The sequence below is a fragment of the Triturus cristatus genome, chromosome 10, assembly GCF_964204655.1.
Source record: "Triturus cristatus chromosome 10, aTriCri1.1, whole genome shotgun sequence".
NCBI classification, from domain to species: domain Eukaryota; kingdom Metazoa; phylum Chordata; class Amphibia; order Caudata; family Salamandridae; genus Triturus; species Triturus cristatus.
In genome coordinates, this window is record NC_140593.1 from 1,196,345,942 (window position 1) to 1,196,368,247 (window position 22,306).

General features: G+C 47.0%; 1 protein-coding gene across 2 annotated transcripts in view; it reads right to left on the reverse strand.

Annotated features, from left to right (window-relative positions):
* WAS (WASP actin nucleation promoting factor) overlaps positions 1-22,306 on the reverse strand; it is a 152,734-nt gene that overhangs the window by 82,572 nt on the left and 47,856 nt on the right. For both annotated transcript variants that reach the window (XM_085629630.1, XM_085629631.1), the window contains exons 2-3: positions 4,982-5,122; positions 1,155-1,241 (exon numbers count right to left, since the gene is read on the reverse strand). In XM_085629630.1, coding sequence (XP_085485756.1) covers positions 1,155-1,241; positions 4,982-5,122 — 228 coding nt within the window. The remainder of the gene's footprint in view (positions 1-1,154; positions 1,242-4,981; positions 5,123-22,306) is intronic.

Genomic DNA, 22,306 nt, shown 5'->3' on the forward strand with positions numbered 1-22,306 from the left:
GGTCTGTGCGTAGACTCACCAGTGCAGTAAGAGCTGCTACACGCGTACTACACTAGAGTCTAGGTCTACGCGTAGCCCCACCAGTACAGTAGAGGCTACTACATGCGTACTACACTGGGGCCTAGGTCTGTGCATAGCCTCACCAGTACAGTAGCCGCTGCTAACCGCGTACTACACTGGAGCCTAGGTCTACGCGTAGCCCCACCAGTACAGTAGAGGCTACTACATGCGTACTACACTGGAGTCTAGATCTATGCATAGCCCCACCAGTACAGTGGAGGCCTAGGTCTACGCGTAGCCCTACCAGTACAGTAGCGGCTGCTCCATGCGTACTACACTGGACGCCTAGGTCTATGCATAGCCCCACCAGTGCAGTAGCAGCTGCTACACGCGTACTACACTCGAGTCTAGGTCTACGCTTAGCCCTACCAGTACAGTAGCAGCTGCTAGACGTCTACTACACTGGAGTCTAGGTCAATGCGTAGCCCCACCAGTACATTAGTGGCTGCTACACACGCACTACACTGGAGGCCTAGGTCTATGCATAACCCCACCAGTACAGAAGCGGGCTGCTGCACGTGTACTACACTGAGGACTAGGCCTACGCGTAGCCCCACCAGTACAGTAGCGGCTGCTACATGCACCCTACACTGGAGCCTAGGTCTACGCGTAGCCCCGCCTGTACTTGCGCCCTCTGCTCCCACTGTCCTGGTTCTTTCATCCTCCTGTGAGCACAGACGCACATGATCCAGGGTGCCATGAAGCAGCCCCAAGGAGGGCTTCTGGTTTCTTCTTGCCGGATCTTCCCTGCACCCACAGAAGCTGCACTCGGGGACCCCTTCAGCTGCTGATCAGGCCGGACCCTTAGCGTTCTGCCGGGGGCTCCTAACAGGGCACTCTCATCACAGTCCGGGGTGCCCCATTCCTACAATGCTGAGATAAAAGCCCCAGGTGAGCTAGCGCCTCTCCCCTCACTGAGGCGCTACTCCTGGCCTTGTATAGACAAGTCCAGCTGCCCCTGTGCGGGGGGCATCGGATCCCAGGCCCACCCCGCCCGCCTGGCGGTCCAGAGTGACTCCTCATGCTGTAGGTACATCCCTCGTGACCTATGAACCCCCCCCCCCACTGCCCTCAGTGATGCATGGGATACTCACGTCTGCAGCGAAGGTGTGGAAGAAGGGGGTCGCCGCCAGGTAGGTGAACTGGGAGAACAGCTCCTGCTCCCAAACCATCTTCTCTTCCTGAATATAAAAAATAAGAAAACCTGTTAACACACCGTGACACAGGGTTGCATGGTTTGTTCTCGCGTCCATGGGAAGTGGCAAACTTCTGATAACCAGACGATTGTAGCTCCTAAGTCAGTCCTGGCTACCAAGGCGCTTGACCCCAAAACTAGAACCCCTTGTTCTCTGCGCCACCCCCCTGCACGACCACCCATGCGGCTCTTCGTTGCTTGCTGCTCTCAGTGAAGCCCAGTGGAACATTCCTCTCATGCTACTGCAACCCCCTCTCTCACCAATGGTTTAACCCCGCCCTCCTTTATGACCCATCAGCAGTCGAGGTGTCCCCATTTCCTATCCCACTGCCTCTTCCACACCGGCCCCTCCATGCCCTGCTCGTCCTCACTCGAGCTTCTACTGAAGGTCTCACCCCTGGCCCAGGGCCCAGAGTCAGTCTCACCCCTGCTTCAAGGTGACCCCACCCTTCATTCCCAGCCCCCCACCAGGCCGGCTAAGGTGCTGTGCAGAGGCCTTGGATCTGCAGAGGATGTGAGGTCAAATCTCTTGATCAAGACCACGTCTGGTGACCTCTCTTGCTGAGAGGTGTGGGGGCATCAAGAAACCTCCACTGGGGGATCAGAGACAGTCTTGCATCTTTGCAGACCACTGTGACCTCCGACTGTCCCAGAGATGAGGCCAAACTGGAGAACAGATGTCAAAAAGCACAGAGTCACAGAATCTACCATGGGACCTCGGGTAGAGAATGAAGGAAGGAGGTCAGAACAGCTTTAAGGAGGGAAGGAATGCATGGGGGGAGAAAGCTGTGGTGGGATGAGGCGAGAGTGATGGGGCAACTAGCAATGAAAGCACAAGTTAGGAATTGTGTGTCAGTGTTACCCATGGAAGTTAGCACATTTACACATCAAACATGGTAGTAAAAATAGCTTGGTGGAATAACGCACATCCTGCAGAGACGTATGTGTAACCAGCAGGTCACGGGTTTGAATAGCCCTCTTCAATAGGTCTTGAGGGAAGAGGGGTGAATGGAAAACAAGTGTCCTGTCTAGCTTGCTTATGTGATGTTCCTGCAAGCCCTTTATGGCTACCACTGCTGGCATACCCAGGACCCAAGCGGGATGTTTCGCCTTTGAGAGGAAGGTAGGATGAAGTCAATGGGTGACCTTGGGCCAAGCTTTGGTGAGTGACCGCACCTCCAGCCATGTAACTGACAGAGAGCGACTTCAGGTCAGCGAGTGATCCTGGCACGAGTCTTGGTGAATGACCACGCCTCCAGCCATGTGACTGAGAGAGAGCGACTTCAGGTCAGCGAGTGATCCTGGGATGAGTTTTAGTGAATGAGCACGCCTCCAGCTATGTGACTGAGATCGACTTCAGGTCAGCGAGTGATCCTGGGATGAGTCTTGGTGAATGACCACGCCTCCAGCCATGTGACTGAGAGCGACTTCAGGTCAGCGAGTGATCCTGGGATGAGTTTTAGTGAATGAGCACGCCTCCAGCCATGTGACTGAGAGCGACTTCAGGTCAGTAAGTGATCCTGGGATGAGTCTTGGTGAATGACCACGCCTCCAGCCATGTGACTGACAGAGAGCGACTTCAGGTCATCAAGTGATCCTGGGATGAATTTTGGTGAGTGACCGCGCCTCCAGCCATGTGACTGAGAGAGAGAGAATTCAGGTCATCATGTGATCCTGGGATGAGTCTTTGTGAATGACCATGCCTCCAGCCATATGACTGAGAGAGAGAGAATTCAGGTCAGCGAGTGATCCTGGGATGAGTCTTGGTGAATGACCACGCCTCCAGCCATGTGACTGACAGAGAGTGACTTCAGGTCAGCGAGTGATCCTGGGATGAGTCTTGGTGAATGACCACGCCTCCAGCCATGTGACTGAGAGAGAGCGACTTCAGGTCAGCGAGTGATCCTGGGATGAGTCTTGGTGAATGACCACGCCTCCAGCCATGTGACTGAGAGAGAGCGACTTCAGGTCAGCGAGTGATCCTGGGATGAGTTTTAGTGAATGAGCACGCCTCCAGCCATGTGACTGAGAGCGACTTCAGGTCAGCGAGTGATCCTGGGATGAGTTTTAGTGAATGAGCACGCCTCCAGCCATGTGACTGAGAGCGACTTCAAGTCAGCAAGTGATCCTGGGATGAGTCTTGGTGAATGACCACGCCTCCACCTATGTGACTGACAGAGAGCGACTTCAGGTCATCAAGTGATCCTGGGATGAGTCTTGGTGAATGACCACGCCTCCACCTATGTGACTGACAGAGAGCGACTTCAGGTCATCAAGTGATCCTGGGATGAATTTTGGTGAGTGACCGCGCCTCCAGCCATGTGACTGAGAGAGAGAGAATTCAGGTCATCAAGTGATCCTGGGATGAGTCTTTGTGAATGACCATGCCTCCAGCCATATGACTGAGAGAGAGAGAATTAGGGTCAGCGAGTGATCCTGTGGTGAGTCTTGGTGAATGACCACGCCTCCAGCCATGTGACTGACAGAGAGCGACTTCAGGTCAGCGAGTGATCCTGGGATGAGTTTTGGTGAATGACCGCGCCTCCAGCCATGTGACTGAGAGAGAGAGAATTCAGGTCAGCTAGTGATCCTGGGACGAGTCTTGGTGAGTGACTATGCCTCCAGCTATGTGATTGAAAGAGAGAGAATTCAGGTCAGTGGATGATCCTGGAACGAGTCTTGATGAGTGACCGCGCCTCCAGCCATGTGACTGAGAGAGAGAGACTTTAGGTCAGTGGGTGATCATGGGCGGAGTCTTAGCGAGTGACCGCGCGTACAGCCATGTGATTGAGAGAGACTTCAGGTCAGTGGGTGATACACGGCCAGTCTTGGTGAGTGACTGCCTCTCCAGCCATGTGACAAAGAGAGAGAAACTTCAGGTCAGCGGGTGACCCTGGGCAGAGTTGTGGTGAATGACCGCGCCTCTAGCCAGGTGACTGAAAGAGACTTCAGGTCAGCGGGTGAACCTGTAACGAGTCTTGGTGGGTGTCAACGCTTCCAGCCATATGGCTGAGAGAGAGAGACTTCAGGTCAGTGGATGATCCTGGAACGAGTCTTGGTGAATGACCGCGCCTCTAGCCATGTGACTGAAAGAGACTTCAGGTCAGCCGGTGAACCTGTAACGAGTCTTGGTGGGTTTCCGCGCTTCCAGCTATGTGGCTGAGAGAGAGAGACTTCAGGTCAGCGGATGATCCTGGGCCGGGTCTTGGTAAGTGACTGCACCTCCAGCTATGTGACTAAGAGAGACTTCAGGTCAGTGGGTGATAATGGGCCGGGCCTTGATGAGTGACCGCGCCTCCAGACATGTGACTGAGAGAGACTTCAGATCAGCAGGTGATCCTGGAACGATTCTTGGTGAGTGTCCGCGCTTCCAGCCATGTGACTGAGTGACAGAGACTTCAGGGGAGGGCCTCAGTGTGAGAGTGGCGCAAGGGTTCTAGAGAGTCAGCTTGTGGCTAAGTGAGTTCTTGCAGGTGATTTGTCCCTCCCTGGACCCCGGCATCTTTCTACTTGCAGGTTGCCCATCACCCGTCTGTCCAGGCCCAATTAAGGGGATTCTAGAGACGATAATGCCATGTCCAGGTGGTGCCACTAAACCATTCTACAGGAGCCAGGGAGGAGATGAAGAGAGCTGGGATGTCCTAGTAGGGTAGACCCTAGCAGGGGCTGAGGGACCCCGCCCTATAGAAGCGACTTGAGCATTGGATCATCGCCCTTTTGACTTACCTTGAGGTCGTAGAATCGTATGAAGTAGGAGCGCTTGGGGTTGTCCTTCACGAAGCACAGGACCCCGGCCTGCTGCTTGGACCACCGATTGCTGCTGTTAGGCAGGGCCAGGTAGAGCTGCACCACCGAGGTGACCAATGTCTGGAACCAGAGGAGGAGGAAGGAACGTTAGACTTCAGGAGACCAGGCCCACCATCACTGGCCAACACACAGAGCAATCAGGCCCCCCTTGTGCCGAAGCACGCCATTTTCTGTAATTCAAAGCATAGCGCCTATAGATGCTTATAAAGCACGAAACGTTTCAGAACGTATAGCAGGTATTTGTTAATCCTGTATGGGAGATGCAAGGGTTAATCTGCAGCCATATGTATGCATATACATGCCTACAAGCAGGTAACTGGAAGAAATGAAAAGCAATGTCTTGTACATGTAAACTACCTTGGAATATCCCCTGAACACATTTAATTTGCATCCTTCATCTGGTTCAGCAGCATTCCCCCCCCCCTCACATCCTTGCACATGGGGAGGGCAGGATTCAGGAGGGACTAATGGTGCAGCCGGGTCTAGGGTTTTATCAATGCTGTGGGGTTATAAAACCCTAGACCCGGCTGCCAGCAACCAGGCTGAGCCAGAAAAGAGGAAGACACCTGTGTTTGGAAGCAAAAGGCAGCTGGTACCCTTCAGCTCTAAAGAGAGGTGGCTGTCACCTCTGTCCAGAAAGAGTGCAGTATTTGCTAACTGGCAGCAAAGTGCTTTTAAAAAATAAACTCAGCCAACAAGCCCGTCATAAATCATAAATTATAAAGAAAGCACAAATTGTATTTAAAAAGACCCTTTTCTTCAGTTGGACGGAATACAACATGATTCGATGTAGAGATAAAACACATTCTTTGACCAATAATCTGTCCTTGAAATTGATTATAGCCTGAATCATTTATTTTTATATTGTAACCAATGTGTTTCGTTCTTTGGAACTTCTTCAGGGCTACAAATAAATATACAAATTTTTCATATTACACATATGTTTGCAAGAATCAACTAAAATCAACCAAACAATGCATAAAAGTAATATGCGGTGTATTTGAATGATTTTAGCAAAAATATGAATAATTAACTTTATGTTGTGAACTCACCAGTTTTCCAGGGCTTGCTTGTTTGCATGTTGATTTTTGGCCAGTAGCCTTTTCACATATTACTTAGTTTCTTGCCCCTTATTAATTAGAATTGGTCTACAGAACGGTCTGATGTTGATATATTTACATAGTAAAGTACTATTTTAAGCAGGGGTGGAGTTCCGGCAAAACTTTGATGTGTGGTGGAATTTTTTCTTGTGTGCTCCTCGCCAACACTAAATTGACAAGCGAGAATTTGCGTCCCTTTGGGCGCCAGAATGACCCCCGGAAAGACTTCTCAACGTGGGTGGTCGTGGCAGGCCACAACTGTTCGCACTGAGAAAGCTGAGTAGAAAATTCACTTGAGTGGCAGAAAGAAACAGCGCCCTCTAGCACGCTGCGTGGTGCCGTTTGCGTTGACTTTACAACACGGAACAAGCTCTTGCTGCTAAAATTCAGCGCAGCGTGCCAAATTCCGTCGAGACGCGGAACTCTGCAAGTTTGTTTGTATCTCGGTGGAATTCCGAGAAGTAAAACTCTACGAGTTCCGCCCACCCCTAATTTTAAGGTGATATATCAATCGTTCTGTTGAATGAGGAGATTTCTTTGTAACCCGGGCACCCGGGTATATGCATTTGCAATTTTATTTTGTTTGGTTGGTTTTAATTGTTGCTTGTAAATATATGTGTAATTTGGATTATGCACACTCCTATGGGATGGTGGCTGCCCACATATTGCACTGAATACCCTGAAGAGAAGGATATGTAATGGGGGAGTAGGAATGACATACATTAGGAGGTAATAGTGGGCGTCTAACCTCGTAGTCCCAAATGAATGGGCATGAGTCACTTCAAGAACCTTCTTTGTATAGGAGGATATCAGGGTGCTATCTATGGGAAGGGGGGGATACACTCACTGAATGAAATAGTGAGTGAGATTCATAAATGGAAGAAGTCCACAAGTTAGTTTGGAGGAAGGGACTGCTTAGAAGGACGACCCCTCCGTGGTGCATTGGTCTACAGCCTGGAACTGGTACACCGTCAGGTTCTAAGGCGTGGGTGCATGTAGGGATATCAACGCTGGGAGATGTTTGGGAGACTGACGGCCGAATGTCCTTTGTGCAGCTCCAGATCGAGTTTGCATTAGTCAGTACTGACAGACATAGATACATCTGCTTTACATATGCCCGACACAGATGTGCAACTCTCACGGGGATGTCCTGGAGAAAGACAGCTTGGAAAGCAGACTTTCTGTTGTTCTAAAGCAGTATCTCTAGTATACAAGACATTGCTGAATGGCGCCTTGTTTGACCTGGGTCTTCTCTGTTCAAGGCGGAGGGGGACCTGGGCTCAATGGATGACTCGGACCGCAACCAGGCGCTCATGTACCCAAGTAGGTCCAGCTCCCGCCTGGTGCAATTTAAAATCCTGCACAGGATTTATAAGACACATATTCTACTATTTACAATGGACTGGGCAAGAGGCAATAGGTGCCCACGGGGATGCAACCTACCAGGTTCCTTATACCACGCGTGATGGTTATGCCCTAGACTTGAAACCTTCTGGAAATTTGTTTGTGGGGCGCTATCGGCCGTCATGAAAGTAACTGTACCAAGCAAGTGTACAATCTGTAGTCCTGGGACTGTGGGTGATAACCATTCACCGAAATATTCACAATTGTTAGAGAACGTGCGACTCGAAGAGACGAAAAGAGACCTGGCAAAACTATAGGGAAGTCACAGATGCGATTTGAGACGTGGTGTGTACTCATAGCCTGGTGTCTGGGAGCTGAAAGGACTTCCCTCTGCTCTGGGACAAAACTGAAATCTGTTGTAGAATATATGTGGCAAACCTAACCAGTCCTGCTGAAAGGATATCTTCACACAGAATTTATATTGAGTTGAACTCACAAGTTTACACGCTCACATCTCATTTCACAGCCTTCTTCAACAACCATGGTCTTTGACAAAACATGAAAGCCTGCACGAACAAAAGGATGCACCTTAGTTCCTATTATTGCCCAAAAAGATCATTTAAATCTGGACTCACTCAAACAAGCATTGGTCTGACCACTCCCTAATTCACTTCACCAAGAACGCGCTTTATGCCTCATATGAGTATGGAAATACCAAAGCAATAAAATAAATGCATTCTCCAGTCAAGATCACGTGCTCAATAAAAAAAACTATAAGGATTGTCCCGGGCCAGTGGTTTGCAACTATTCAAGTGCAATCTCTTCAGAAACATTATTTACACCCTAAAAACAAATGAAAACTGCAACGCTCCAGAAACCATTCTATGGCAATAAACCACAGTCCTAGGACATTATAACAAAACACCATTCAACATCCTAAAGAAAGCGGGCCCCTTTAAATGGAAAAGGAAACTATCAAACTGATACTTCAAGGAACTAAATAATGAATGGAGGAAAATCAGCTAGCTTTTTGGAGAGAGAATGGAGGAAAAACAACACGACATCTCACAAACTCCTTCCAAAATCAAGAAGGCACAACTACAAGAGAAACATACTCAAAAGCAAAGCAGATCAAAGAGAAACAAGAGAGAACAAGAGAAACAAACTCAAAAGCAAAGCAGATCAAAGAGAAACATGAGAGAACAAGAGTACATACTCAAAACCAAAGCAGATCAAAGAGAAACATGAGAGAAAAGAAGAAACATACTCAAAACCAAAGCAGATCAAAGAGAAACATGAGAGAAAAGGAGAAACATACTCAAAACCACAGCAGATCAAAGAGAAACATGAGAGAAAAGGAGAAACATACTCAAAACCAAAGCAGATCAAAGAGAAACATGAGAGAAAAGGAGAAACATACTCAAAACCACAGCAGATCAAAGAGAAACAAGAGACTCATACTCAAAAGCAAAGCACATCAAAGAGAAACAAGAGTGAACAAGAGAAACAAACTCAAAAGCAAAGCAGATCAAGGAGAAACAAAGGATAACAAGAGAAATATACTCAAAAACAAAGCAAATCAAGGAAAAACAAGAGAGAACAAAAGAATCATACTCAAAATCACAACAGATCAAAGTGAAACAACAGAGAACAAGAGAAGCATACTCAAAAGGAAAGCAGATGGAAGAGAAACAAGAGAGAATCATACTCAAAACCACAGCAGATCTAATACTGGTCCCACCAAGAACAGATCCAGAAACCTGTTCAGACTTAAATGAACATTCTGCTTCCCTACAAGTATATAGTCTGTGCCCGCGGAAAGATGTGAGGAGTTTACCACTTTCTGTCAGATGGAAAATCACTAATATTGAAGAAGAGCCCCTCCCAGATAGCCTGGATCACAATGTTACCCTAAATTACGGGAAAATCTAGCTTTATGGTCAGAACCTGAACCCATCTCGTGTCGGCTCTTGAAAAGATCATCGCTAACACAAAACCTGCAGATTACTCTACTGATCCGATGCCTCGCGACCTGCCAAAGGTAAAGAAACAATATTTGGCTCATCTGGTTGAAAATAGTCAACTGCTCACAAAAAAGGGTACAGACCAGAATCTCCAAAAACTGGCTTTCCAAAACCCCTCCAAAAAACCTACAGCAGATGAAAACAAAGCAGAAAATTTCCACCGCATCAAACACCTATCCTTTGTGGCTAAACTAATCCAGAACCATGTTACATCTCTGCTGAAATTGTTCTTTGAATCAAACAAGCTCCTAGGAGAACACACCCAGTGTCTGCTCAGGCCACCGAACTCAACCCGCCACTCTAAGGCTTGCTGGTGACAAACTCCACATATTTGGCAGTAATGAACAACTGGTCCATAATACTAGTTGACCTGTCCACAGCCTTTGACACTGTCAATCATGACATCTTTCTAAAGACTATAAAAGAATGAATAGACATGGAAGGGAATGTCCACAGCCGCAAACCCTTAACCCAGTCACCCACCTGCCACTGGACCTCTGGTCACAGTGATGGTACCAAGCCCTAGTTAGGTCTGGCTGGCTCCATTGAAATTCACTGTGTGTGTGGGCCCGGAGAGGGAAAAAGACAATGGTCCTGATGTGCAGGGAGAAAACTCCCTGCGCCCGAGAGCCACACATTTTTTTGTTTTTTTTGTTTTGCAAACATAGTCTTAATTTGGGAGTTTGTATGAGAAAAACACAAAATAAACATAGTGCCCGCTTAGCATTCGGATGTGGCTTGGGGGCATCCAATGCATGAGTGAAGCTCTCTAGGCCTGGGTATCCCCGGTAAGTATCTCTAATTAAGGCGGGTGGTTCTACACCAGGAGGGGCAGCAATGGCTTCTGCCGTCCTGGCAGGCTTTATCAGATCCCAAATAATGCCGAAACAGAATTCCTCTTCGTCTCACAAAAGGAGAAATGCAGCGACATCTGGCTCCGCACCCAACAAAAGATTTGGTTCAACCTCAAAGTACTAGACTCAGCCAAGTCCCTGTGCTTTACACCACCAGAACCACCACCTGGAGCATTGTGCGGACAATGTGTCCACAAAGGACTTTTACAAACTAAGGAGTTTTCTAGAGTTTGGTGAATGCAAGACATCTGCTGAAAGTGCTCCACACCCTTTGTTGCTTATTAGAGGCCATTCATGTCTATACCCCCAATATAGAGCAGAGGGGACATCTGACGCTTTCCTGGAGGTGACAAAATGCAATCCGTCCATAAAAATTCTCCGACACCCCAAGCCTTTCTAAGCCAATGATCTTGGTGTCTTTTTCGAAATGATCTAACGAACATTTCCTAAAACTGACAAGATCCCTGTAAGCAGTCCCATACGCGCAGCACATTTACTTATTGATCCGCATACATTTGCGGATCCTAGATTCCCTTCAATGGTTACTCTCTGAACCAAGATGCCCCTTTAACCAGCATGGCTGACATTCAAACCTCCCATTCATTCAATCCTCCTGCATGCCTCACCAAAAACATCAGGTAGATACAGAAATTTCAGAATAAAGGAACCCTCTGGCCTACAGGTCCCGGATTCCAGGAAAAAACACTTCACAAGAAAAGTTCTCGGGCGACGCTCTTAAACTAAGGATTTCTGTACCAGCAGCACCAGTGGAGCTGAGGCCAGCACCAGTGCTTGCTGAAAGACCGCCTTCTGGTTCGAAAACCTGGGATGAGACCCTTGTGGTTCCACACCTCCTGCCCCTTCAGTGTCCACTGCCTTGAGAATACTTGCAGAATTATTTCAAGTTTATTATAGCCCCCTGACGAGGGCTATACCTGTTGTTAAAGTCCCTGAACCCAAGTTATAGGTCACAGCCGTAGGCCTATAAGGAAGAAGAGGGCCTTAAACAATCAGTATAGCCCGAGGCCGCAGGGCTATACGGCTATTAGAGCATTCCCCCCACTGGAGGTAGATTGTTCTACATTATAAAGGGAGACTCAAGGAGACAAATATTGGAATGTTGGCGCTCCGGGCTTCTACCAGCCATTATAAGCCGGATGGAGGTCCAATGGAGGTCTCAATATCTCAGTGTTCTAAGTCCGCTTCTATTTGTGTTTAGTCCCACTTTTCCATTTTTGTGTATTTAATTCTGTATTTCGTTCTGGTCATCGCTTCAATTGTTTGATTTTTCTTCACTAAGAGCTCTTTCCCTGCACAGACACAGCCTTGTTTAGCTTCGTCTGCTGTGCTCTCTGCGCAAAGCTTTGCCGCCTGTTTCCCTCAGCCTAACCCGCATTTTACAAACCTTTAATATATAAATAAAATACTGGTTTTTTTTTGTTTTTCCCATTAGACAAATATGGAAGTGGGTGAATCACTCTGTCAGACGCAGGACACTGAGAGGTTGCTGGCTTCAGCCCCCTCCTGCATCGAACACCCAGGGACACAGTTTTGCTGACTTCATTACTTTTGCCCCTGGTTAATTTCAACAAAACCTCAGGGGAATGGTGCTCATAGTTCAAACTTTCAGCAAATTGAATTTGTTGCAGACTGGTCAAAGGGTTCCAAAATTAGAAGTGCGCCCCAAAAAGTGGCCTTCTAAAATGGGAGTCGTCCAAGGCGTCTTCCTTCGCCAATATCCTTTAAAATCCATGAAGGTAAGTCTACCGAGTTTTTATGGTGGAGCGACTTTCCTGTCTTTTGCTCCGTTTTTAGGTCTCGCCTACGCAGCGCGCATGCGCTGCATAGGAAGGAGACCTCTTGAAATCGATACAGCTTTGCAGGCAAAAACGTGCATGCGTTGCATTGCTTTCAATGCAACGCGTGCACGTTTGGCGATTTCCCGCTGCCTGCTCTTGGCCGCACTCCCCCCACCCCCTACTTGCGCGATGCACGTGTGCTTGTCTATCATTTTCTGCGTGAGTTTGTTTTAGTTTTTTTTTATTTTGCTAACCGATCTTCCCGCCTACTTCCGGTAACGTAAACCAATAGCACATCCAGCTAGCTGACCTCGCCGATCAATCACGCAATTGCTACTTCAGAAGGGGCGGGCATTAAGTTTGGCTTATGTGTCTAGAGTCGCTGAGTGGTGCCTGATTGTCATGTGACTCGAGCGTGATCGTGACGTCTACTTTGGGGTTGGGAGCTCCTTTCCTCGCGCGGGAGTGTTGCTTGAACGTAGGGAGGGAAAAATCGAAGTGTGAAACCATGGTGAGTGCTGGGCGAGACCAGCAGCCAGCTGCGCAAAAGAGGAAACAAAAGCTTCTGTACTCCTGTTTGTTGGGCCGTATACGCTAGCCCCTGACATTGTATTGCAGGTTGCATATTGCTGTCCACGCTTGCTTTGTATTGGATACTGGCTTACACATTCATAGTAGTTTGGACTTGCTCATCCGTGCTGGCTCCATTGAAATTCCCGGCGCCCGCCGCTGTCACTTAGTGAGTCATTACTCACTACCAGGCCTGAAGTCCCCCGACACCCCCGGCCGAGGCTGTGCTCTTATGGGCGGGCCGCCCACGTAACGTGTGAGCGGGCGGCAGTTATGTGTTCTTGGCGGCAGTTATGTTTTTTGCTGGACGGGCTATAGGCCGCGGGCTGGGCTGCACATTTATTTAACGTATTAGTAGCATTAGACTCGACTAATTAATGGCGTCCAACTGACGACCAGCCGGGACACGCAAGGGAGTAAAGGTGAATCTGGAAGCGGGCAGACAGCAACCAGTGAAAACGTTAAAAGCCTTTTTCTGAGCACCGTCATTGAAACGGCCTGTTGCAGAAGGTACAAGGCCAAGAAAATCAGAAGCGGGCCTGCCCAGGCCGGCGCTTCAGACCCCTATCACCACACTGTAACTGCAGCCTATGGCGCCCCGCCCAGACTGGCTCAGCCTGGCCGCAGTGACTAGGGCAGCGCATCGTTTTGTTTTTGTGAAGCTTCTGCCACACATTGCACCCGGCGCTCACCTGCGGTGTGGTGGGGGCTTCGTTTAAATAACAAGAGGTTAAAACCAACGTTAGTGGAGCTGAATTCTTCGTGTGCCCAGACGTTTTCATGCAACTAATGCAAATGTCAAGATAGTTCTGGTGAACGATGGAGTGCTGGGAAAGAGCAGCTTTTATTGAGTGACAGTTTTCCCAAAAGAATATGAACCACCCATATTCTCAAAACTCTATTTTATGAGGATTCGCTGTGAGTTGCTGCTTTTTATTTGGTTTGTGCCCTTCCATTTCTAGTGGTTTGCAGCAGTTTTAAGATCTTCCTAAAGTTTCTTCTTGCTCAAATTGGTGTAATTTCTGATATTTATATGTTTCCCTTGTCTTCATTGCTTGATTTTGCTCCCGAGAAAGTGTCACTCATAGTCGTTGAATGTCACTCATATTTACTGTGAAATTATGCAAATGTCACGCATAAGCAATCTGAAACCTTGGCAGCTATGCTCATATGCTATGACATGTTGATTAATCACACGGCCTAGCAATGGATTCGTCCTTATAGTTCCATAGTCCAGTCTCTCTAATAGACATGCATTCAAGCATATGCACTGCTTTCAGGCAGTTAATTGGCACTCATTTTGTCTATATCAGGTGGGAGAAAAGTTGAGTTGTCCATGACTGAAACTAAACCTGCAATCTTCTGGCTGTATAGAGCCTATTAATAAGGAAGGGAAGTAATTCACTTCAGCCGATGATCCAATGGGTGTTGACATATAGCACAAAACTGAACAGTGTAGTAAACAGCCTTAAAAATAACTAGTTTATTACACATGTACACATTTATACAAAAGACACATAGCCTTGTAGAAAGCACAACAAATGATGTAATTTGCCCACAATGGCGCAATAATAGCCAACGCCTTAACACAAACCTTGTCCCCCAAATTACCGCTTAACAGCTCGTCATTACGTTACATTTTTAGGTCTCGCCTGACCCAACACATGCGCTGGTCTGGCGAGACTTATTGTGAGAGCTCCAAAAAGTGCTACCAGGCCAGCCTAGAGCTACAGTGCATGTGCGCGGGCACGCACGCCGCACTTGACCACGATTACTTTCACTTTCACGGCCGCACAGCCGCTTTGATGTTTGATCGCGATCGCTATCACTTTCACTTTCGCGGCCGCACGGCCTCTTGGCATAGCCAATAGGTCTCGCTTTTGCGACCTTATAAGTATTTAGTTATGCAACTGCTGCATGGCTAAACACTTATAAGGTCCCAAAGGCGAGACCTATTGGCTATGCCAAAGCTTGTTTTCTATACAAAAGATGCCTCTGTTGTCTTTTGTTCATATGTTTCATTGTTCTAATCTGTTGCAAACAAGGCTACGGTGTCTCTGATGTTCTGCACAGTGTGCCATAATGTTGTTGTGGCAGGAGGGTATGCAAACATTTATTAGCATTACCTAATACACGTTAAACGGTATAAGGTTTAAAAGAAGGCTATTGTGTCTCTAATGTTCTGCGCAGTGCGCCATAATGTTGTTATGGGAAGAGGGTATGCAGACATATATTTGCATTACCTAATACATGTAAAACGGTATAAAGCTTATTTTTTAATATTTAAATACCTGCAGCTGTTATATATTATACATATCAATTAGCGCATCAATGGCGCAATAGTAAGCCAACACCACGACCCAAAACTCAACCCGAAAATTACCGCTTAGCAGCTCCAGTCATTACGCCACATTTTTTAATCTATACAAAGGATGCCTCTGTTGTGTTTTGTCCCTATGTTTCGTTGTTTTCAATCTGTTGCAAATAAGGCTACTGTTTTCTGATGTTCTGCACAGTGCGCCATAATGTTGTTGTATAATAAATATATGCAGACATTTAATTGCATTACCTAATACACGTAAAACAGTATAAGGTTTAAAAAAAAGGCTACTGTGTCTCTGATGTTCTGCCTGATGAGTCATAATGTTGCTGTGGGAGGAGGGTATGCAACATTTATTTGCGTTGCCTAAAACACATAAAACGGTATACGGTTTATTTTTTTTATTTAAATACCTACAGCTGTTATCGATTACACATATCAATTAGCCCGTCAAAGGCGCGATAGTAAGCCAATGCCGTGACTCAAACCTTGTCCCCCAAATTACCACTAAACAGCTGTATTGCGTAAAGTGTAACTATGTGGCGTGTTATTATGTGACACTGATTGTTATTATGTGGTTTGTATTTATGTTGTACTGAGTAGAGTGTAATTATGTGGCATGTCATTATATGGTATTGAGTGCTATTATGTGGGGTGTATGTTGCATTTAGTAGAGTGTAATTATGTGGTGTAATAATGTGGTTTTGAGTGTTGTGTAGAGTTTATTTATATTGTATTGAGTAGAGTGTAATTATGTGGCGTGTTAATACGTGGCATTATGTGGATTGTATTGATGCTGTATTGAGTAGAGTGTAATTATGTGAGTATCCTCTAGTCTACTCAATACAGCATCAATACAATCCACATGATATCACTCAGTGCCACGTATTAACACGCCACATAATTACACTCTACTCAATAGAATATAAATACACTCCATACAACACTCAAAACCACATAATTACACTCTACTAAATGCAACATACACCTCACATAATACCACTCAATACCACATAATTACATGCCATATAATTACACTCTACTGAATACAACATATATATAAACCACACAATATCAATCAGTGTCACATAACACTCCACATAATCACACTCTACTCAAAACAATAAAAAATACACTCCACACAACAACACTCAAAACCACATAATTACACTCTACTAAATGCAACATGTACCCCACATAATACCACTCAATACCACATAATTACACCACATAAGTGCACTCTACTCAATAAAACATAAATACAAACCACATGATATCAATCAGTGTCACATAATAACACGCCACATAGTTACGCTTTACGTAATACAATATAAATACACTCCACATAACACCACTCAAAACCACATAATCACACCACATAATTAAACACTACTAAATGCAACATACACTCCAAACACTCCACATATTACCACTAAGTACTCCACATATTACCACTAAGTACTCCACATATTACCACTAACTACCACACATAACACTTTTTAATTGAACTTTTCTACATAAAACACATCAGCCACAATACTCTACAACATAGGCAAAACTTCAAAATACACATAAGGTCCCAAAAGAGAGACCTATTGGCTATGACAATGCTTGTCTTGGTTTGTTCAGCTTTCGTCCGGCTGTTTGTTTCGGAGTTATGTGAAGGTGAACTGCGCATGCGCCAGTGCTGTGTATTTCTGTTAATGTGCTCGAGTCCATTTCTGAGAGCATTACACAATGTGATTGTAGAATCTTTTCTGAGGGATTCCAGCCAATCACATTGCGCAGTGGCAGGCAAGGGGAGGCAATGCAGAGGCAGGAACGTTGATGCTCGTTAGACATAAATGTACACTTTGCAATCATGAATCACACTGCGTTTGTCCGCAATATTCCAAAATTTTCAGCAAACTTTAGGGAACAATAGGTGTAGTTTTTATGCATTCTCCTTGCACCCTCTCACCTTCCTTCTCTCTTGGCAGCAGCGCAAGCTTCTTTCACCCACACATAAAGTGGACGTCACAGGCAGTGCAAGCTTCCCTCGCTCACACAGAAAATGGACGTCACAGGCAGTGCAAGCTTCTCTCGCCCACACAGAAAGTGGACGTCACAGGCAGTGCAAGCTTCTCTTGCTCACACAGAAAGTGGACGTCACAGGCAGTGCAAGCTTCTCTTGCTTACACAGAAAGTGGATGTCACAGGCAGTGCAAGCTTCTCTCGCCCACACAGAAAGTGGACGTCACAGGCAGTGCAAGCTTCTCTCACCCACACAGAAAGTGGATGGCACAGGTGTTACAGGTTACCCTAAGTATGATCAGGGCCGTGCCAGACAGGCCCGCAATCCTTCCAAAGCCCACAGCCCACAGATCACACATGCACACTAGAGTGGTATACAGGCATAAAGACCATGTGCGGTCTACGCTCCTTTATTTTATAGCCTCTGTCCACACCTGGCCAGAGGATGTACATTGTGCATATCCGAGTGAGGGTCTATCTGGGAGAGCCCCGGGTGGCTCACTACATCACACAGAAAATGGACGTCATATGCAGTAAGAGCTTCCCTAACACATAAAGAACAGGAGCAGCCCACGAGGGAGCAGAGCACGTCTCACCCTCAAACACACACGCCAACCCCCCCTCCACCCACAAGCAGCAGTTGAAAGCTTTATAAACATAAACTATACAGCACTGCACCAAGGCGCTTTTAGATAAAATTCAACGTTGAGTCTAAATTGCGACAATACGGGAGTCCTCTTCTTTGTTAGTCCTCATTCTGCACTTTCGAGTGGTGCCTGGTACTTTAGGGCCTCTTCCCACTTGGACAAAATGTGCAAGAAATCTTGGAGTCCATTTTCACCTCTTGCTTTTTTTGCGCACTGTTAGAACTGGGGGTCTCTAGTTGGCAATGCCTTGCACCTTTGTCCAAATAGTGACCCTTGCTTCTAGTCAGAGTAAGGGGGCTACACTCCCTGCTCAACCCTGTGGTAGCTTGGCACGAGCAGGAAGGCTTATCTCAGAGGCAGTGTGTAAAGCATTTGTGAACACATACAGTAACCAAGTGACAACACTACAGATGGACACAACACAGGTTTTATAAAAATAGGTATTCTTTATATAGACTTAACACAAGACCCAAACTACAAAAATCCAGAATACTGTATTAAGAAAATGACTTTAAGATGGTAGAAATAACTCAGTTCACTTTAGATGGTAAATGCGACACGTTTCTCAGAAAGTACCTTTGGATGCGTCACACAAGATAAAAAAAAGGTTTGCAGGGAGAATGATGCGTTGGTTCCTTGCTTCGGGGGAGGCGATGCGTCTGTTCCACAGTGCTTGCGCAAAGTAGGTGATGCGTCTGTTCCTTACCGGAGAGCAGGTAATGCGACGATCTCGTGGAGCGTCCCGGTTGCGATGCGCCAAGATGGCGCCTTGATGCGATGCAACGATCCGGTGCAATGCAAGAAGATGGGGCCCTTGATGCGATGCGACGACATGAAGACGATGCGTGTACGCTCGGCGGCCGTGCGGCGACTCGGTAACTTTGGAGCTGTGACAGGCCCTGCGACACGCTTCTCCGATGTTGCGACGGCGACCCTTGCGGTGGCGACATGCTTCTCTGATGATACGACGGCAACAGCTGCGGATGCGACACGCTTCTTCTCGTTGAGTCGCGCTTCCAGCTCCCAACAATACACAGGCTTCTGCAGATAGAATTCCCAGCCAGAAAATTCAGGGGGGAGCTGGTGGTGAAGTCTTGTATCCCTGAGACTTCAGCAGGAGGCAAGCACAGTTCAAGCCCTTGGAGATTCTTCTTCAAGATGATGAAAGTTGCAAATAAAAGTCTTTCTCCTTTCTTTGGCAATAAAGAAACCACTGCAGGCCAACCCCAGCAATTACACACTGAACAGGGGCAGTCAAAAACTCCTGCAGATCTCTGGTTCTTCTCCTTGGCAAAAGGTATGTCTTGATTCCCAGAAGTGATCTAAAGTTCTGGGGTCTGGGTCCCCCTTTTTATACACACAAATACTTTGTCTCCGAAGGCAGAGAGTGTCTGTACCTAGTCCAAACCAGTTCTGGGTGCATTCTGCCAGTGCACAACTTCTTCCTTTGTCAGTGTGGGCCAGGGTCATCAGACGCACCACAGGAGGTGGAGCCAGCATTGTGGAAGGCAGGCACATCTCTATTCAGGCCCAGGTGCTACTCCTCCCACCACTCCCAATGCAGATAGGTCTATTCAGCCTAGTGCTGACTCACCCTGCCTCCTGGAGCCCCCTCAGCCCCTGACACTCACAAACCAGACATGCAATACACAAACTAGCAGAGGCAGGCTGGATGGTTTAGGCACGAAAATACCTACTTTCTAAAAGTGGTATTTTCAAACAGAGAATGTTAAAAACAACTTTACTAAAATATGTATTTTATCATTCTGAGTTCAGGCATACTAAATTCGTTTTTCTACCATGTTCCCTGGGTCCGTTAGGATTATAAGATGTTATAATCAAACTGCCAATTCTGGCCTATGGGGACAGGTAGCCTTGCAATAGTGAAAAACGAAATTGGCTGTAATTCACTATCTGGACATGCTACACACATCAGGGCATGTCCTACCTTTCACATACAATGCATTATGATCTAGGGCCTACCTTAGGGGTGGCTAACATGTAGAAAAGGGAAGGTTTAGGGTCTAGTAAGTGGGTGCACTTACCAAGTCGACATGGCAGGACTAGACTGCACACAGGCTCTGCAACGGCAGGCCTGAGACACACTTTACAAGCTGCTTCTGTGGGTGGCACAATCAGTGCTGTAAGCCCACCAGCAGCATTTGATCTACAGGCCCTGGCAACACATGGTGCACTGTACTAGGGTCTGACAAGTAAATCAAATAAGCCAATCATGGAGTCACTAATCCATTACAGTAATTTACAATAGGGAGCACTTGCACTGTGCCATTGAATAGCAGTGGCACAGTGCCCAAAGCATCTAACCAGCAAAAACATAGCAAAAACAGAGGAGACAACAGCAACAAATGTAAGGGAGACTCACGCCAATGGAACCAGCTCTAACAAGCACCATATAAATATTTTGACTTCCATCTGCTTCCGTCTCTTGAGTGTTGTTAGAAGATTGTGCCATACTTGCTGTAGTGTTGTGTGAGTTTGCAATGGCAGAACCCTTGTGGCTCCTGATGGACTCTGTAGAACTGTGACAAAAGCACTAGAGCGTAGTGAATTGAATGCAGGTTAAGAATGTGGAGTTCGCGGTTACAGGCAGTAGAATAAAGAAATGTTATACTAAGCTCTGCATGTGGTGTAGTATTTGGAGAGTACCTGGGCTGGGGAGGACGCTATACTTGCCCTCTTCCTTCCTGGTGCAAGCCCTAAACATAGCTAAATTACAGTACTGTAATGCATTTTTTTTGGGTCTTCTCCGTTATCTGACCCAGTGATTACTGATAGTCCAGAATTTTATCGCACTTCTGGTCTGGGGGATCAAAGATGATTCTCCAACGTTAAAGGGCTTTTTTTACTGAGTAAATGAAACGGGATCGCATGTATTGAAAGTGAAAGGCCGTTGTACTAACTCTGTGTTAAAAGTGTGAGATGGCTTTTCAACATCAGCTTTAAACACATCTCCATAGCAGCCTCTGCCTTTGCTAATCACCCTAGAGCTCTTAAACATGAACATTTCTCAGCCTTGGGTCCCACTGGCCCATACACACAACTTGGTGCCTTTAACAGCCTTCGTCAACGACTACTACTAAATGCAGCACATTCCCTTAGAGTAATAGTGACCAACAGGGAATTACCACTCAAGTTTACTGTAGCCCTCATTACAATTGGTGGTCTTCCCCCTCGAGCTTTAACCCTGAGTGAAAGATATCGGCAAAGGCGATTCCAACAAGCCCGGTGTCTTTGGGCCGAGAATGATCCAATTTGCAAACACTAGACTGGGTAATTCTGGGCACGCAGACATTTGCCCTGGTTTCACTGTGTGCGCATCTGCTACCGGGACAGAAACCGAGGCTGTGGAGAAGAGCAAAGCCCAGACACTTGCAACACCACGGGCAGACATACAACATGCCCTTCAGGCTTTACCTGACCCATTTTTCACTGAGCCACACGGAGCAGAAACCTCTGCATGCAAGAATGCCACATCAAGAGCCCCCAGCTCGAGGCTTTGGACCAGGGCAAACTAGGGACCCTATCCACCCCACCATCTGCATAGGGGGAGTAGGATAATGTCCCGGCAAGTAGGCAACACTCCTCCTACATCAATGTGGCATTCCACCTGCTGGTCAATAGAGCCAGGACTTACAACCACCCAATCACCCACCCCAAGAACCTCAGGATCATCATTGACAGCAAACTCAACATGACCGTCCAAGAAAACACCATCACCGCCTCATGCTTCAATATCCTGAAGATACTAAGGAAGATTTGCAAATGGCTCCTAGAAAACCATCATGCATGCCCTGGTCACAAGCAAGCTGGACTACGGGAGCACCCTCTATGCTGGGTTCAAAACAAAACTCACCAGAAGGCTGCAGAGCATTCAGAACTAGGCAGCCAGATTCACCCTCAACCTCCCACGCTGCACTCACATCACACCACACCTGAAGGAGCTGCACTGGCTCCCCGTACACAAACATGCACAATTCAAACTCCTCACCCACACTTTCAAAGCACTACACAACACTCACCCAGCACACCTCAACAATCACCTCTGCTTTCACAAACCTTCCAGGTACTTCCGCTCGTCTGGACTCCTACTTACACACAGTCCACACATACGGAAAACCAGATCCGGCAGGCAAGTCTTCTACATCGCTCCAAAAGCATGAAACAACCTGCCTCCTCACCTCTTGAATTAAACTAGAAGCTGAAGACCTGGCTTTTCGAGTATCCCACTTGGCCCTAGGGGTGCCTAGACTCACACCTGGACAGCGCAATCATACCTTCCTGGGCGATACTGCGCTCTACAAATCTACATAACATGATATCATATTACCTGACATTCCCCCAAGAACAGCCTCAGGCCACTGGCAGAGCTCAGGCCTGATGGTTTCACCATCCATCGTCCCACAGGCAGGAGCAGCCTCAGGCCGTATGCAGAGGTGTGGGGCCAAGCACTCTTCCACCAAACATGCCACCATTTTGATATTGAAAAACTGAAGATTTCGAAAAAGAGACCGGGGGACTGTATCTTCCCCAGTGACTTATACTGTGTCACAGG